Source organism: Bactrocera dorsalis, chromosome 5 (assembly GCF_023373825.1).
Source record: "Bactrocera dorsalis isolate Fly_Bdor chromosome 5, ASM2337382v1, whole genome shotgun sequence".
NCBI classification, from domain to species: domain Eukaryota; kingdom Metazoa; phylum Arthropoda; class Insecta; order Diptera; family Tephritidae; genus Bactrocera; species Bactrocera dorsalis.
The window spans coordinates 658,282-678,582 of NC_064307.1; the positions used below are offsets into that span (position 1 = coordinate 658,282).

The following is a 20,301-nucleotide window of genomic DNA, read 5'->3' on the forward strand; positions in this document are numbered from 1 at the left end:
TTTAAATGGTGAACACTTGAGCAGCACTGAAGCGTGTCATAAAAATTAGCTATCTGAGATTTGCAAAAATTTGGGTTAGTTGTGAATCCAGCTGGCAACTGGCAAAAAACGAAAGGCTTAGCGTAAGCAAATGGCGTTAAAATAAAACACTTTATTGTGTTGAGTTCAACAGGACGATTTTTCCGTTGCTATAAAAAGTAAACTGTTGACAAGAAAGCTCTGGTCTGTTGTAATGAAGATCAATCCTTAATTAATAATAATTAGTGATTACTATATTGCTATATAAAAATTAATTATATTTTTTTCCAAATCCAACAAAGCAGTTTCGGTTTGATGTTTATCAGTTTTCACTTTCACTGCTGGTTAGGTAAAAGTACAAGTAACGTAAGCACAAGATTTCTAGGAAATAATGTATTGTCTTAGAAGCGAGCGTCACGCTTGCCGTCAAGCAAATTCCGATGCGTCAATCATACTTATTTAGACCAACTGAACATATTCGTAAAGTTCAATTTGGTGCGCATCTGACGTATTAATAGTGCTCAAATAGTTCACACTATACATATGTATGTATGTTTAAATTCACGTGTTCATAACTTTTTTTTTGTTTTTGTATAAAAGAGCAATTATTTATGCCAAATAATTGTGCGTCAATATACAGGTGTTGATTATTTAAATACTTACTTAATTAATATGACAGCACTAGGCATATACGTATGGACACATAGCGAACTTTTAAAAGACTCACCTGGAAAGAGAACAAAACAGAGAAAATAATAATTAGATAATCGTCATATCTGTGGTAATACATTATTTGTGAGTAAACACAGACATTTCATGTTAAACATAAAATAAGGTTAGGAACCTAAACATTTTTATACAAATAATGTAAAGTTGATTGGTTGGAATGGGCAGGCGGCCGCACTTAGGCCGACGTTATGACCATTGTGACCTTATGTAATGTATGAAGTCATCTAACAAATGGGACTTGGCGCTGCGATGTGCAAATATGCAGATAAATCTAATTAAAACTAAAATAAATTCTGCATATTTAAATATTTATATGTATGTATGTACATATGTATGTATGTACGCATAAAATCACTCAGTTATACATTTGTATAGTTTCGATTGGGCAGGCGAATTCACTTCCCCAAACTTGTACATACATTGTATGTTTGTGTATGTATGTATATGTAGGTATGCACAAATGTAACTGTATTATTTCTTGCCATTTCTCAAATGCCATTAAAAAGTTGTTATTTGCGTAATTTAAATAAAAAGAAATAAAGTGAACACGCTTGCGTCATTGCCACCGCTACTTCAAGGCAGGAAATTATTCATAATATCAAAAATAAACAATAATAATACAAATAATTGAATATGCCAATTTAAGAAATGGAAAAAGATTGCCTGAAAAGTACACAACAGCAGCAACAAAATCACAAATAAATTAAACATAAAACTCTGTGTATTTTCGTTTAATTTCATGTGCAAAACCTTGAGTAAAGCAACACAAAATTAATTCAGCCCACATTTAGGCAATGCAAAGGGCGCAATGAGGGAAATTTAATTATATGAATACAGTGTATTATACATACAAATACAGACATACATACGTATATATGTGTATAAGCATATGAATATGTAGATTTGTATGTTAATACGCACAATAAACTGATTACATGCAAGCTTGAATTTGTATGACGGTATTATTAGCGTTATTACAGGTAACTGCTGGTCTTGTGGGGGTAGAGTGGGTGCCGTATACATATGTATGTATGTCAATATATAGAAAAAAATGTAGGTATAAACAATATCTCATGCCTAAAATGAAAGAGTTGCAATTTATATAAACATAAATACATAGATAGAGATACATAGAGTTCCGATCTACCGTCCGAATTTTATATTTCTTTTAAGGTATCCAAAAATTATTATTATAATTTGTATACCCTAAATAGGACAAATTAAGTCTTTATTAAAGCTTATAGCTTCCAAAAGGAAACGTCGAAAGCGTGGTTCGCCTGTATTTACATTAACTGGTTAGAAAATTTGCACATGTGCTTTTCTCTTGAAAGAGCTGCTCATATGTATGTCGGAACCGCCGATATCGGACTACTATAGCATATACCCAAAGGAACTGGGCGGACAACCTCAAATCCTTGTAAAGAAAACTTTTTTATTTTACAAGACAGCTTCACAATGTTCGGCGCAGGTCACTATCCAGGCTGCCAAGGCTGCGTTCTCCGAGTATATTGTTCCGATCGAAATACTATAGCTTATAGTTGCCGTACAAACTCTCCGAAGAAAATAAAGATGAAGATCTTTTTATAATCTTTTATCTTATAAAAATGCACCTGTAAATGGCATTATAGCTTCGCTGCAGCCAATCCAAACGTTTTTTTTTTTGCTTCTCTTTTTTATTTGCCTTTTAAATATTCTCAATAATTTGAAGTCAAAATAAACTACTCCAGCAGCATACCTTCATAGTTAGCAAGCAAACAAAATCTCACGAAAATAATATTGACCAAAAGAAAAATTAAAACTAAAATGTATTAATAACTAAGTATTTAAAGTAAATAAATTATTTACATTTACAAATAAAAGTTTAAACGCAATTAACATGCGTACGTATGTATGTATGTATTCGCACCTGTCGTTTGGCGCTGCTGGTGGCAGAGAAAATGGTGTGAAGGATTTCAATAAACACACACGACTACAGAAAATAATTCTTCAAAGCTGGCAAAATAATTATTATTAAAATTAATTTAAAAATATTTTTAATAAATAAAAAACCTTTCAATTTTTTATTATGTTTAAAGGTCAAAACAATATTTTTTATTGATAGTATTAAAAATTTAAATATTCCAAGGACAAAAATTTTGAATACGCCACATATACCCAAGGAAATTTTTTTTTTTTTAATTTTTTAATTTTTTTTTTGAAATATTTAAAATTAAAAACAAATTTTGAAAGCTGTTTATTAATTTATTCATACCATTTTTTTATTTCTTAAGCACACATATGACCTTCTAATAAAAAATAAATTTCAATAAACGAGACAAATAGTTAAAAAAAATTAACTGTCGACACGTGTTTTGGTGAAATTAAATAAATTTCATTGAATTAAATTTTATTTTTATTTATTATTTGAAAATAATATTTTTGAACACTCGAGAGCAATATATATCGTCACCTGAAATGCAAAATAACGTAACAACATTTTCGGAAATTTACAGTGGCATGAATGAAACACGAAATAAAATGGAGCATGAGTGAAAAAAATTTTAATATTGGTTACAACTGGTTTATATCTGAGTGCAGAACCTGAAAATGTTGAACTTATGTAATATTATGTATGTAATTCGAAGTAGTGAAGCGTAATCAATAAGACACTCAATTTTGAATTTTTTGATGATACGTTATTTTGCATTTCAGGTGACGATATGTACATACAAATATTCATATATGTTTACGTATATTTACTTTTTAAATTATTTAATTGCCATTTCAATACTTTTTAAGCATTTAAATAAACAAAATTCCGAGTTTTTAATTCAAAAATAAACAATTATGCGCACACGTACATATATTCCCGCGTGTGTGTGGGTTTGTGCGATTTACATACACACATGTGTACCGGCTGGGCAACCCACTGAACAAAAACAACTTCAAAGCTAAATCTTAAATAAATAAATAAATATAATGAAGTGCAAAAAAGCGAGACGCGTGTGCAGACGAAAAGTTAATGAAATTGTTAACACAAAAAAAGTAAAACCAACAACAACAACAACCAAAACACATGAGCACACATTTGCCACCTTAGCGCGGCTGTGCTGCCATTTAATTTAAACATTTTTATAGCGTAATTTTTGTTTTTATTTTTTTTCATTTCAATAGCACTAGTCTGTTAAATGGAGCAATATTTGCTGGCTAAATGTAGTATTATGTGCGGCCAGCGTGCTGAATTGTCAACATATGACATGAAAATTAAAAGAAAAAATTAAAATATAAACTTATCTCAGCTAGACTACAGAACTCTTCTGAAACTGTTGTTACATCTTAAAAGGGAGTTGTTATTGTTGCAATTTATTTCAAATTAAAAAATATTACAGCTTTTCCTATATATAATTTGCATTCATTTCGTATTCAGTTTAACTAACTTTGTCATTATAAGTAAGACAAAAATCTCTTACACCACCTTTTGGTTTGGTGGGATGACTCAATTCGTTGCTTTATTTTCAACACAAAGTCATTATACTTTCATCATTCTCTCTCCCTCTCTCTTAGCATGTGTGGGCATAATTGTATTTATTTTAATTTTTTTTGCTAAACGAAATATTGACCGAAAAACACCGCATAACGACCCTTCAAAGCCAAATTGGCAGCAATGACTAAAACAGTTTAAACGCAAATCAGCAACAACAAAGGCACAGCGAATTAAAATCGTAAATCCCTGAAATGCGTTAATTTATTAATATAACGGTACTTTTAGATTACAAAATTCAACAGCATTTTTGGCATGTGATTCATTTGCGTACGTGCGCATGCGCTGGGCATAACCAGAATTGGTAAAAAAAACTTGTAAAAAACCACCAATTCTCCCCAACGCACTCATAATTTCACGCGCTCGCCTCCTCCGAACTTATGAATTTAAAATTTATTTCTGTTGTTAATTGCATGCCGATTATAAATTGCATTGACTTTTTATTTGGCTCTCATTGCACAAAACAAGGAAAAATTGAAACCGTTTCCGAGAAGTAACGAAGATACCGTTTTAACATTCGAAACTTTGTCACTTTCAATTTGATACAACTTTTATTCAAGAATTTTATAGTATACACATGTACACTTACATATGTATACTGTCATACACATATACATATGTACATATTTGCAATCATGCCTTTACTTTTGTGTGGTTCATTCTGCTCTCCAAAAGTTTTTTTTTTCGGTTTCGCTAAACTGCCAAGAATTCCCCAACATCGCTGAAAATCCATCTTATGCCTACTTTCCTTCTTCCTACATTGCTTTGATCTACCTCTCATAATTGCTCGTTTGATCATTCAACATTTGTATTTTACTTCCTCATCTGACGTCACAAGTCGCGACAAAATCGTTTTTGTTTTCTCTTCTTACCGCTATATTTTTATTTCAATTTTGAAATTCTTTTCAATGTGTGATTCACTCATACATACATAGGTATGTATGTATTTAAATTTTTCAATTTTAAGTTAAATAAATCAAATAAAACTTTCAATTCCAGCAGGGAGATTGCGGAAGCTGCCTGTAAATACAAAAACATCCCAAACGACCATACTTAAGACAAGAGTAACCAAATTCAGATCTACATCGAAGAAGTAATAACATAAGTTTCATCATACTCCTCCAAGTAAGATTATCTGCAGTTGAAACCACAAAAAGTAAGAGTCCACTAGTCGCTACCATAGTACATAAGAATGAAATTAAAAAAAAATCCAAAAAAATTTTAAATCCCTATCACAAATAATTCTTGAGTTACAGTCTTCTAAAGTGTCGCTCAGTTCAATAAGCTCCCTTAGGTTTATTTCAATTTTTCAAAACTACACAATTTACTTAAGTGAATACAACTAAATATTTTTCCTACCAAAAGTCATTGCATACAAGCTTTAAATAGAGTTGATCTGAAATTATGTCATGTCAAGACCTTTAATGTTATACTATTGAAATTCACTAAGATGTCGCAGTTATTCAGTTATTTTTCTTATTCATCCTTATCCTTCCCTTACAACTCATATTCGTACACATCCTGAACTTTGCTCAGCTCAAAATCAACTTTCCCCTTACCATTTCATAACCGTACAAACTCAAACAAGCTCTGTAGCTACAAACGACAGCTGCGAGCGCACACGGCACTAACACATTGGTAGATTTTAATGTCTTGTCTTATTAATTAATTTATGCAAACACGTTTTACTTTTATTATGTCAAATTTGTGTGTTTGTCTTCTTATGAAATTTATTCTGCATTATTTATTTTCATTTTTTGTTTTCAATTTTTTTTTTTTCGTCGTTTTGTTTTTGTGAACATACATATTTAGCGGCATGTGCGTGTGCCATTTTGTTATTGCTTTATCATTCACTGGCTGTCTCGCTAGCATAAATTATACAAACGATTCCAATATATAATAAAAATTGATTAGTTTATGCTGAAAAAGCTGTTAGCGAATTTCATCACTTCGCAGCATACAAAGTGAGATTAGGGCAACTCGAGAAGGGCTTACGAGAAATTGTAGATAGCACATCCGCTGTTAATTATTATTATTATTTCTCTAAATTTTTTTATTTATCATTTCTAACATTTTTTTCTATTTTTAATTCTTTTCCTTTTTAATCCTTTCTCGCTTTTTTGGCATTTTCTTTTTGTAAATCAAAACATTTATCAAATCCATCTGTTTGGCAAACACAGCGACTTTGCAAAACGAATAAAACGTTTAAAATTTTTATTCAAATTAATTTGTATCAATATTATTTTGAAGTCATAAGATACAACAAACGCCAACAAATTTTAAGTGAAACTGCAACAAACACGAGCGACCAGTTTATTTGCCTTTTTATATGTATATGTATATGTATATGTAGCATGTATTTATTTGTTGTTGTTGTGTTTTCTGAATTTTCGTTCAAAGTTTATCTTCGCATTTGGTTGCTGCCAAAGACATTACCCGAAAGTTTTGGCTTATATTATTGCCTAGTCATTATAGCTTAGTTATATTTTATTCATAAGTTGGACTCCACAACTACACATATGTATGTACATACCCACATACGTATTAGTTTGAGATTTTCGCGTGTCACTATTAAAATAAAAAACATAAAATCTAAAAAATTATGTTTGTCCACATTGCTTTGCACGCTGGTTTTTCTTTAATTTGGCTTTATGGTCATAGCCTACTTTTTGATTGTTTATTAGGTTTTTCTCTGCTACGGTGATTTTATTTGCAATTATATGTTTATCTTTGTACGTGTGTGGGGATAGCTAGCAATGCGCATGTGCGCCGATTTTCTTCTAAAATATTATTTATTCTACATTTTCGTCATTAAATCTAATATTTCGGCTGTAATCTACTTTCGTAAAAATCGTTAATTTTGAAGTACTAAATAATTCGATTTTGGTAAAAAATCTTCGTTTTTTTCAAAAAACAGTTGTATTTGTTAATCTCTAGGTGATGCAAAAAGTGACAATCTACAATTTTGATTGAAATCATCAAATTTCATTAAAAAATAATCGATTTGAATAAAGCCGATTTTAACAATTATCGCTTGGTTTTTTCAAATTCTTAATGTCGAATAATACCTAACGAAAATTAATTTCAAGTGCAAGTTTATAATTCACCACCTTATTCCAAAATAATTACTTTTAATCATAAATATTTTCAAAATAATTAAGAATAAATAAATATTTAAAATTATCATTATTAAATCATTTAACCGAATATTAAAAATTAACACCATTTTGATATTTTTTAGCTCAACACCAAATAATTTTCATCTACTTAAAAATAAGGTTAACAACTCGTTACTCATTTTACTCGAGTTAATTTTTTGTCATTTTTTATTATTATGTTTTGCTCGGCTTTTACAAACATCACCTGACACGAAATTCCCATCAAGTGAAAATACTATAAATGACATATCATTATTATAGCGACACTATTTCATATATAACGCATGCATGTATGTATATACATATGTTCATATATGATTATGTGGGTATGTGTATGAGAAAATGGCATATTTTGTTTTATGATTGACAAAGTTAAAAATCGTGGCACGTTCCGCTCAACGCGCTACATGCCGAGCACACGCAAGCAAATGTAAAAGTAAATATCTGTACATGCGCATGTGTGTATGTGCATTACTAAGTCACAACAATAATTATAATTGTGCATAACATTTCACCTAAATCTAATAAAAGTTGTGTTTTTCGAAAACAATTTACAAAACAATAACAACAGCGTATGAATAACGGTAGTACAATGCGCCTTAAGTTATGTGAGCACGAATATTTATGGTGAATGGAGGCCAAAAGTATTTTTGTACACACTTAACGAATTAATGCCCTTTAAGTGAATAGATTTTGGGACATGAGATATTGAGAAGATTTGAAATATTGACAAATAAATCAGTTATTGGTAGTTCACACCACTTGGAAGCATATACATAAGTACATTCAAATCTCAAATGAGCATAGCAAAAGGTGGGACCAATCTAAGATCATTTTTTTTATCGGAACAAGTACCGCGCGCAGTTAAAATGAAACAGTCCAAGTCAAATTTGATCGCATGAAGCATACCATCTGTATGTATGTATTATATATGTATAAATGAATATCAAGAGGGGTGTCAAAGAATAAATTATTTGTATATACATACATATATATATGGTAATATCAATATCTAGCGAAATATCTAAAGTGATATCAAACCAGCTTAGCTCCCAAAGAAATCATGGGAAAAAATTAAAATAAATTTTAAATTCAAAAAAAAGAGTTTCAAACAAAATATGGTAATAAAAAATAAATAAATAAATAATCGACCGCACGTGTAAAAATTTGAGTAATAAAATTTAATTTAATTTAAATATCAAATAGCAACAAAAACAAACAAGGTAAAGCACAAAACGAGAATACGCGGAATGAATGTCTGTATAAAAGTTATTAATGCCAACAAAAAAACGTCTTTGTTAATCAATTGTGCATACGTGTGTGAGTGTGTTTGGCAAAGGCAAAAGACCGAACGAAGAAACACGAGCCGTAGGAGATACACAGACACAGAGACAAATAGGCGCTAAAATTAATAGCCAAAATTGTTATTGGCCGATTCGAGGTGGCATGTGTGCGAAAATGTTGTCAAACAACTGCAAAAGTGTGTAACAGTAGCAATATGTATTTTGGCATAGGTTGGCGATAGGAAATGAAACGATTATGTTTTAGAGGTTTTAGTTTTTTTTTCGTTTTGGTATTTTTTGGTTTTAGATTATTGTAGTTTTCGTTTGTTTTGTCATACTTTATCTTTTTTCACTTTTTGTAGGAATTTGCATTTTCGCAAATATATTTATTTATGAATTATATTTACAGTCCACACCATAATGCTGACATCCGTAATGACTCTACTAAATATTTCATAAAACTTGATAACAGATTTCATTATCATCGATTGACACTGCCCAAACATCTTTTGAAAAAATGTATGTATAATGCGAGCAAGTATCTATCACGCTTGATTACCGAATACTATAACTATTTGATAAAGAAATTGTGAAGAATTCACGCATTCTGAGAATTAGAACCTCGCAGGTTTTGAACTTTGCTGAGCTTATCGTTGAGTTGTACCTTCATAAGCTCTCACACATCTTTGCTGTAAATCTCCTACTACTAGGGCAAACAACATTATCGATTTTGATCAAAAGAAAAGCTTTTGATACTAATCATCCAAAAATTAAAAACTGGGGAAACGAATCATTGATTTTTATAAAAAAAAACAATCGCGTTTGTGTTACAACAAATAAAATATATGGTTTCGGTTTCAAACTATTATACAATTATACGAATAGTTCAGATTAAACCACCTTATGGTAGAATCTTTGCATGCATAGCTTTCTTACTCTTCTTGGAAAAATACATGGTGTATCCAATTGATGTCAAATTGGGTCATAAAGCAATGTTATCGATATCAATCGGTATTAACTATGGCGAAATCTTAGACCCAAAATAGTATTTTTCAAAGTTCGATTTTTTTTCCAATCAAATTATAACAGTTTGCTACAATAATTATAATTTTTTGACAGAACGCTGCGTTGTAATTTATTCTATTTGAAAAAAATTCTAAAAATGATATAGTTAGCCATTGGGCCTGATGTAAAAGTAATAACTTGTGTCAGTTACAAAATTTTGATATGAAAATATTCATTGAAAATTTGAAATTTTAGCTATTTAAATATCAAATTGAAACTAGAGAGCGGCAAACTTTTTAGAAACCAAAAAATTATATTTTCGACACATACTTATCAAACATATATCATACATATATGTATGTATGTGTATCTATGTAGAATAATTGATTCACTACAATACAAAAGGGCAATTATATAAACTTTTCTTCAAAGTTTTTCGAAAGTCATGTATTTTACTTAAAATTCCTTCAAGCGTGAAATTGAACGGCTAGTATTAATTAAAACTATGACTTTGCTAACAGTTTATTAATGCTGCCTTGAAACTGTTATTATCATTTTTTTAAACGTCTTCAATATATACGATTTTTAAAAGCTGCAAATTAATGCAATGCAAGAAAAAATAAATATTTTTTAATTATAAGCAAATATCAACTCAGTTATGGGTATTTATGTATGCATACACAGTTTATATACAAACACATACATATGTACATATATAATATAAGGTGTGCATACCTATGCATACATAGATACATACATACTTGTACATATTTTTATTTAATGTGGTGCGTGTCTAAATAGTCACACCGAGAAGAATAATGCACGGAAACGCAACAATTTCAAAAACAAATGAAATGTAATGCAATCAAAAGAATAAGTACATGTATGTGTGTATGTAAAATGCATTAAACGTAGTGAAAACGCATAGTCAGCATGACAAAACGCCTAGGGGGCAATAAAAATGAAACAGAAGAAATTAAAAAAATACAATTTATAATTAAAATTGTAATACACACACGCATATATTGAACAAATACATAGAAAACACACGCCTACCAGTAGCAACAACATCAACAACCAACCAACACTTAAGTAAATTGAAAAAATAAAAAAAAATAAATTAAAATAAAAAATGTACAAGAAATAGCAAGTAATATAATAACAACAACGCAAGGCATTAATTAAAAAAACTCAAACAAAAAAATTTCAAAATAAAAGTATTACAATGCAAGAAAAACCAAAAGTCATAAAAGCCACAAAAAAAATAAAAGTTGTGTTGAAAAAAAGCGAAAAAAAGACACAAACTTCAATTCGCTCAAAATAACAAAGGTAGCAAAGAAAGAAATAATAAATAATTGCCCTGAATAAATTTTGTTATTATAATTTTTATGCATTTCACAAACGGCACAATTGTGCCACACATTATTGCATGCAGCGCCAGTCCATATGTTGTTCTACATACTTGTGCGTGCGCACACACTGCCTCTATGGGAACCCGTAGGAAAAGCTGTGGTTTGCAAATGTTCAACACATGGCTAACGGCCTTTTCGAAATTTTGAATATTTTTATTTTAATTTTGAAAATATCTTTAACAAAGAGTCACTTACTCCAGGCAATTCAAGCGTGGTCGTGCCTCCTGACTAACAGATTACAATAACACTGAGGAGGAGCAAACATCTTTAACAAACACTGAAGGGATTGTGTTCACCTGTACACAGACAAACACGTTTTTTATATATTTTTAAAAGACATTTTATATAATAAATATATATAAATAATGTGTATTTACAAAATTTAACGCATTTTAATAATCGCTGATTAATTTTGAAACATTATAAGATTCCTTTGATTCCGTAGCCGATCTCCAGGCGGATTTTCGAAGGTTTGCCGGCAGAGAACACTGCTTAAAATTGTCTGAAATTCAAAAACCAAAAAAGAATGCGGGTCTTGAACAAAGAACTCATAGCATCACTGGAAGGCCTCTTGCAAAATGCTAACATTTTTCCTACTGGGTCGATAAGTGCATCATTAAAACGAAATGTGTGTGGAGTCTCATTCATCAGTCGATTTGATCGCTCGGCTCGTTCGTCTGTTGCGGCAGTCGGGGGTCGGTCAGGTCGTCCATATAATTCGACGGGGTATATCATTAAATATTTTTCTTATAAATTGCTAGGAGAAAATTGTAGCATTACTACATATGCAACTACTATATTTACCTACATATGTACACAGAAATGTTTAGTCATTTTGTTTTTTTTTTTTTCGTTTTCTTTTATATGCGTATGTAATTAAAGAATAAAATTTATTTAATGAAAAGGCAGAACATTTTTTTACATTTAATTATAATGGAGGCGTTAATGTTTAAAGTGCATTTGTAGACAAGCATTTGCCGACAATAAACGCGAAGCATATACACACTTACATACAATTATACATGGGTACATACATATGTACATAAATACGTGTAGTAATATGTTTTTAATTGAAAAAACTATAGAAAATTACGGCGACGTCAGTGCAAATGTAATAAATAGGTCAAACAATAATCGTTGAAAGGGCGTGGCAGTTCGGTAGTTTGCGTGCCACATACATACATACATACATACATATGCTTCGTTGGGGCCTGTAACACTTTGTAAGGAATAATTCTGGTATTTACTTCTCCGGCTCATTGCATACAATTAATTTGATTATCATATGTGTTTTAAATTTAGCGGGAATTTTATGGATATGAAATACTTGCCACATCATTTGACAAATTGTATGATAGGAGGAATGCTAAAAATAATGGCGCCTTCATTTACACTTATAATAAATTTAGTTTAAAAATATGCATTATTAATTTTGTTTTAGCAAAAGGAGTTGATGGCGAGTAGTTATTGTAGTTTACTCAATGAGTTAGTGTTACATTATGGCACTTTGGGTAAAGTTCTAACACAATAAATAGCTAAGCTTGCCTAAAATTGGAGATCAAGTTAAGAATTAAAGTATTTCTGAAATTTGCAACAGTATTTCTCAATACTTCATACGCCGAATAGCCACTATCTAATAAAACAAGTAATTCATGTCAAATTTCATGAAAAGATCTTGCCACATTAAAGGATTTTCCATTCAAGGATTTCATGTTGATCGGTCAGTTTGTATGGCAGCTATAGGCTATAGTGGTCAGTGAGAGGTGGATTTGATATACCTGAAACAAATTTGATTTCCTTCTGACACCGGCAGTATTCTTTCGCGAGCCGCGCTTTGACAATCAGTAAAGACCAGAGGGGGAGATCGGCGATCTGCAACAATGTTTTGCAGATTTTTCTTCTCCAACATTTCATTACAATCTGGTCTGCGGGTTTTTCTTTTACTCTGAACATTTTACAGAAACTTTTGCAACATATTAAAAATCTGAAGACATTTTGGGTGTATCGCGGTAATCACGACAATAAACTTTAAACAACAGACCGACTTTGCCAAAGAAATAATGAAAATTGGTATAACAGACGAAAATGTATCGTCTTATCTCATCTGCAATCGATAAAAACCGGAAATCCAAGGACAGATTTTTCGCTTCCAATAAGTTCACAGCCGCTGTATATTTTCCGATTTCACTTGTCAAACTGCCATGCGCTAAAATGACGTCAACAAAACAGCGGATAGTTCGAATTTCTCCAGAAGAGCCAGATATCATGCAATTTTAAGGAAAATTGCATATTTTTAACTGATTATAAGAGAGTAAAACGTAAATAACAGTCTATTGGACCAAAATGTTGACAATTAAAATCAGAAGACCTTTTATTCTTATAAGAATTGCAACCGTCAGAGTAGTAGTCACATTAACTTTAAATAATAAACTTGAAAATACGGGAAATAAATATTCGTTAGCCCCAAAATTTAGAGCGACCTTAAAAAATATTAATCACTCACAGGCATTAAGAAATAAACAAATAGTTGTCAGGGAAAACCTTAAAAACTAAATCTTTCATAAACTACCCGCTAAGCCAAACTTATTTACGACAAGGAACACATAAAGGAAAGTAAATAAATAAATTTAATTATTTTAAAGATTATATACGTTTTCCAGGTAAGAAACCGCTTAATCGCCTTAACTGCTTTAATATGCCTGAGTATGTTTGTACATATGTATGTGTCTCATGGTTGTAGAACAGTTCCTTTATTCCTTTACAGCTTGAGTTCTACAATTAGGATGCAAGCGTTAAAGCGTATTTCTTCACCTAAGTTACACACACACACACACTGATCGTTCAAGCTACATTTTGTATTTCCAGTTATTTATTTCCCATTTATAGCACTATAAAATTTCGTATTTATAACCAATATCCACACATCCACACATGCATACATTCAATTATATATGGCAACTCTACAAAAGTAATAAAATAATGACAGACAAAATACAAAGGAAAAGGCAGGGAATATTAAAAATTTATGGGACTGCAGCATTCGAAGATGAAGAAGAAGAAGCAGAGGAACAATAAGAATAAAATTAAAAATTACATACATACACTTGAGTATTAAGAATAATATATGTATATACATACATACATATATAGAGGCATATAGGTGCGAGGAGTTTTACGAAATTATAAGACGGCAGCGAAGAGACACGGACGAACATAAAGACGCAAATGCATTGAGCTACAAAGAGGATACATTGTGCTCGCTGCTTGCATTCGTCATTGTTGTAAATTACTACTTTTTTCGTAATTTTTGTTGTAATAAAGTAATAAATATTTATAAACGTGCAGTTACTTCACACACACACACACACACCAACACCACTACTAACACCGCTGCAGAGGCGCACAGGCAAACGTCAAAATATGACGTTGCAAGAGAGTGAGTGCGAGTCAGTGTGTATGTACATATGTGCATGTGTGTGTTTGCGTCTTTGTTGTTGCTTTTGTATCGGTAAGATGAACGTGCTGGCAGATGCATTTGCATCCAGCCCATAAATACGACGGCGAGGCAAGCATGCGCGCAACAACAATAATATTGACTGACAATAACAACAAAAACAACAACTGCCGACTGCAATAAAAGTGCATTTCTTCAAACTGAACGAGTAATATCTTATGATGCTACTTTGTTATTATGCGGCTTATATTGTATGTACGTATGTTTGTGTGTGTGTGTGGGCAATGTAGCATCTGATGCTGCTGCTTGCCTTTTTTGTAGTAGTTGTAATTTTAATGCATTTCAACAGATGTGTTAAAATTCGTAAAGTAATCAAAAAATATCGTAAGAAATGCAAGAAGCAATAAAGCAAACACTCACACATACACACATACACACATACATACATTGTATGTACGTGCAGTGCAATTGCGGGGGGTAAGGATGTGTGGGCAACAAAGAAATAAGGAAAAGTGTCAGAGGGGATAAGGCAGAGCACAACGTTTACACGCATACACACAAACACATAAGCAAGCAGTTGTGTGTGCAAATCAAGCTGAATGGCTGAAACAGGAAGCAACACACCGCAGCAGCGGCTAATAACGCGACCAGCGTCTTCAGGAGTAGCGTTACAACAAGGTCTGCACCAGCTCCACAGCGGCGGCAGCGGAATGGCAGTGCCAGCGAATGCAGATGATGAAATACCGCTTGAAACCACATGCATTTCTGCTTACATACATACATACATACACACTTAAAGGCAATCGAGTAATTATAACAACAACACAAGAACAGCAGCTGAGTAAGTTGTTGTTTACACAAAATGAACACAACAACAAAGGCATCAATCGAGTGCTGCAGTGAAAGAACTGCGACTTCAAACGCTGAAGAATGAGTTGCACCAAACACAAACAAAATAAGCAACAAATCAAACAAACACACACACACAAAGCCGCTGATGCGCGCTTACATGTATACAGATACATATTATTTATTAGTATTTCTATATTGGGATGCTGAGAAAAGTCATTTACAGTGGAAATGACACGAATGTGTTTTACCCCTTGCCTTAAATTATATTTACAAATGTGACTAACGCAGCGATCATACATACATACATACATATGTATATGTAAATGTCGGCCGTGGAAGGAAACAACAAACTGCCAAATGTTGGTAAAGAATATGTTTATGCAAACATACATATGTATATATGCATACTTATTTATGTAAGTATGTAAAAATATGACTGTTCATGTATGTATGTACTACGAAGTACATATGTATGTATAAGGATCTGCTACAATATACATACATACATATGTATATATTTAGCCTAGAAATTAATAACTAATAAATTAACAATGCTCATAAAACAGTACTAAAATACAAAAAAAAAGTATTTTCAATAAAAAATAATTTGCGTATTAAAAAAATGTTTGGGGCAAAAAGTTTAGTTTGAAAAATTTTGGCATTATTTTTAGTATATAAAATTATTTTTACCATACAGACATTAAATTTATTGTAATTTATAATAGTTTGTTGGTTAATTAGTTATTTTTAATTGCATGTTGCTTAAGTATATCATTTTGTTATTTTTATAATTTTACATTTTTATTATTTTTTGTTTAAATTGTAGAAGGCTCAATTATTTGCAATATATTATATTTTCAGTAAAAAACAAATGGTAATAAATATTTTTAAATTATAAAATACGATTTAAATAAAAGTATTATATTTTGTCTCATAAAACAAATTTTATTGATTTTTTATTTTTATAATTTTAATATATAGTTGTATATTTGTATAATTTTTTGCATCGAAATTTAATTAATTTATTGTAAATAAGAGTCATTATGAATTATTTTTTTTTATAAAAAAATCACAAACATTTTTTTCTGAAAATAAATTGTTAGTTTTGCCTTGCCATTTCCTTACTTTTAAAATCTGATCTTTATATTCGCTTTTGTATAATAATAAATAATTATTGTTAAAAAAAAGTTAATATTTCATTTTTAGCTTCTTTACGGCTTTGCTCTAAAATTAAAGTTATTTACAAATGTAGAAACACATATGTATACATTCATACATACATTCACACTAACCAATAATTAAAATATAATTCTATAAAAATTCACCAAATTCATTCCGAATGCTTTATTACATATTTTCAGAATAGCTGCAAATATATTTATTTTGAACTTCACCGCTCATTATTTAAATATAATTCATAATTATATGATTAAGTTACATACATACATGCACATTTGTATGTATTTATAAGCAACAGTATACGGATTATATAAAGCATTTGAAATACAAAGCAACATAGCCACGCTTGGCTCCACAACTAAGCTAATTCGAATATTTATTAGAACATTTTCAAACTGCAAAACATACACACACACACACACACATAGGCGCACACAGACGCTAACAGAAGTATCAGAGCTTTCCTTTAAATCACTTTAATAACACCCATAATTACAGCGCCCAAAACTAGCACACAATATACAAGAGCCAAAACATTTCGCATACATACATATGTATGTATGTATGTGTTTATGTATGTATGTAGTAAGCGCGCAGAAAGTTCAAAGACCTGCGCGAACGTGTAACACATATTTTCAGAAGCGAAATTAGTTTAAGAAAAAAAAACAATACATAAATAATCCGAATCGTGTAGACATTGTACTCGCATTTTTGTGGCAAGCGAAATCTGCAACGAAACTTATTTAGACTCGTGCAAATGGAAAATATGTATTTATATTCTAATAAAGAGGCGCACACAAGGATGCAATCGAAACAATATTCATACGACGAAAACAATTATGGGCACCCTTTTGCCCCTTCTTTGTAATTTTGATTTTATTGCATTTAATATACCCTGTAGGAAAATTTTGGCAATAAATTTGGTGTGTATATGTTATATTATATGAACTGAGTAATGTGTTGGTTGCTGTAAAGAAAACAATGTTTAAATGTGTAGAACTCAAAATTTTAGATCCATTAGCCCTACTAAGTATGGTTAAGCATAAAACTTAGCAATCTACCATAGCAGCTGTGGTGACATTTTGTCATGATTCTAGTTGAAGACTCCTGAACTTTTCGTGCTAGAAACCAGCAACAACATCAAAGTAAATCACGGCACCTTGAAATCAATTACTGAAACTACCCATTTCTCCAAAATATGATATACAACAAAGGGATCTTGAGAAACGATCCGGCAGGAAGTCACTTACACTTATTACTGCTTACTGTCAAAGCTTCATTATTGAGTTCACTAAGATCAAAATCTAATCTAATCGATCAAAAACAAATCTTTTTGTTAAAAACTTTTTTATTTGCCAAGACACCTTCACGAACTTTGGACAGAATACTTTCCAAGTCAACACTGCAATCAGAAAACATACGTACATATGTATATTATTCAGATTGGACCCCAATATAGCACATAGCTGCCATACAAAATCAAGCTACATAGGTTAATTCGTCTTAAAGGTTGTTTATAATCACTCCTTCGTTGTCAAGCTCTTCAGACCGCGTCTTCACTGGGAGTATCATTTAAAGCAGAACAAACTTTCAGTTATATACTGGTTGTTGTTTTTTAGTCTCCTTAAAGATTCGTAACTACTTGTATGCCAAAAGCAAATTATTATGAACCGAAGTAAAATGATCAAAAAAAGAAAACCTTTTTAGATGATGATGACTAGGATGTACAGTAATATGTAACAGCTGACTTAAGTATTAAAATATCTTAGGAAATATTGGAATTTGAAAAAATATATATAAATAGGAAAATATAACCATGATTAATGTAATGATTCGATTTCAAAATTGTATATCGACAAATATTCCGTTATCAGTTATAGAAGTTTCACGAAGAAGTCCCAAATTAAACTGGCACGCTGTGAACACGGCTTACGACACACAAATTAATATCCAAATTACCAGTTCCGAAAGCCATTTGAGATCACAATTCAGACCCAACGGATTTGTATGGTGTATGGGAAAATAATTTACACACACACACACAGGTACAAACAAATAAATTTACGTCGAATAACGCGCAAATTTCAACTCTTGGTGTTGCATGATTCATAACGACAATTGTGAATTGTGAAATTATTGCGAAAACATTAACAACAACAAGCACACGTACGGCTGAATGTGAATAAATAAAAAATAATATATTTGAATTAAAAATAAATACTATTAATTATGAGCGCACAGCGATGGGGAAAAATATGAATAAAATCAAATTATATATTATTTGTGCTACAATAAATTACGAGCGTCGCTAACAAATGGCGCGACACAGCCAAAGCACAACGGCGTCTTGCGCGTCATGTTGCGTCTAGGCGAGACTGTTGTTGTGTTGTTGTTGGTAGCTATGACGCAGCTCGTGAGTGAATTGCAAGGAAAGATGTTTAGACGATTGTTCGACGGATTTGTGGAATTGACGTGATGGCAGCGGGGACAGCGGCGGAAATTGCAACACTGCACGCCATCATCAATGAGATGATTAATAAGAAAATATCTACACATGGTTACACATATGAATAATATTTACTTTTTCATTTGTATGTACATACATATGTGTTGGTGTGTGTATTTGCCCTCCGCAGCGATGCTATCTTTTTAATTGTGCATATTAAGAGTTTTCAAAGAAACAAAAACAAATACGAACCAGCGCTGTCGCTCTAATAGTTTCTGGGCCCACTGCAGCCCTGTGCGGTACAGTGCATGTTGCGGCACAAACAACAACTCACCGGCGCAATGACAGTCCGCATTAAAAGTATAAATGTAATAAAAATAATGAAGCGAAATGCGAACGGCTGCGCAGCGTAGGCCATGCGCTTGTGTGTGCTTCGGTTTAACCCAGCAAGCTAAAATTGGCGTGCGATGCAGACCAAGCTGTTCGATTCGCCAATTCTCTGCGCGCTATTTTCTATACGCCACTACACTGTTAAAAAATGTGCATATAAAAACAACAAAAAAGTTAGAAATTCTAATTCGTACCAGAGAGCCCAGGAATTTCTCATTAAGTGTCATAATCGAATCATTCCAAGTACTTGTTCTCAGATTAAAAAAAAGGGGGCTTAAATAACAAAGTCCAAGTAAAGCCAAAACACAGCTTGAATACATTCCCATTGGACCAAATATGAAAAAAGGATTTATATTTTAAAGCTGTGTTATGTAAAACCTATAGATTTCTGCATTTTTCGTCTTAAAGCACGAAATATATATCACAGGCTTGAGGAACAGTTCATCTAGCTACCTTTTTCATACTTTTTTTTATAAAATATAATGTTGCTCTACTTTTCGCTACAGCCCCTTTGAAGCGACTTAAACCATTTGGTTCGTTGGGTTATTCCCATTAACGCCATTAACGCATGCGTATGCGCACCAAGGTATATAAGGGAATTTGAAAACAAAACTCGCCAGCGGAAAAAACAACAATAACACAGCAATAAAACAAGCATGGTACGCATCTGAGTTATAAATTAATTTATTTCCAGTACTTATATTTATTTAGTTTATATTTTTAAATTTTATTATTTCGTTCCACAAGCCTTACAGCTTACCGCTCAACAGAGTCAAGAAACACACACCGCCACTCACGTGCATACATGCATACAAACATAGTTTTTTTGTACGCATTATTTGGTTTGTTATTATA

The 20,301-nt window shown here is 31.6% G+C and overlaps 1 protein-coding gene across 6 annotated transcripts in view; it reads right to left on the reverse strand.

The window, feature by feature from the left end:
* LOC105232772 (protein bric-a-brac 2) overlaps positions 1-20,301 on the reverse strand; it is a 77,061-nt gene that overhangs the window by 24,665 nt on the left and 32,095 nt on the right. The window contains exon 3 of one of the 6 annotated variants that reach the window (XM_049459321.1): positions 682-745. The exons of the other annotated variants lie outside the window; for them this stretch is intronic. Within the exon in view, the coding sequence (XP_049315278.1) occupies positions 686-745 (60 nt within the window). The 3' untranslated portion in view covers positions 682-685. Of the gene's footprint in view, positions 1-681; positions 746-20,301 lie in introns of those variants that run through there. 6 annotated transcript variants of the gene reach the window in all.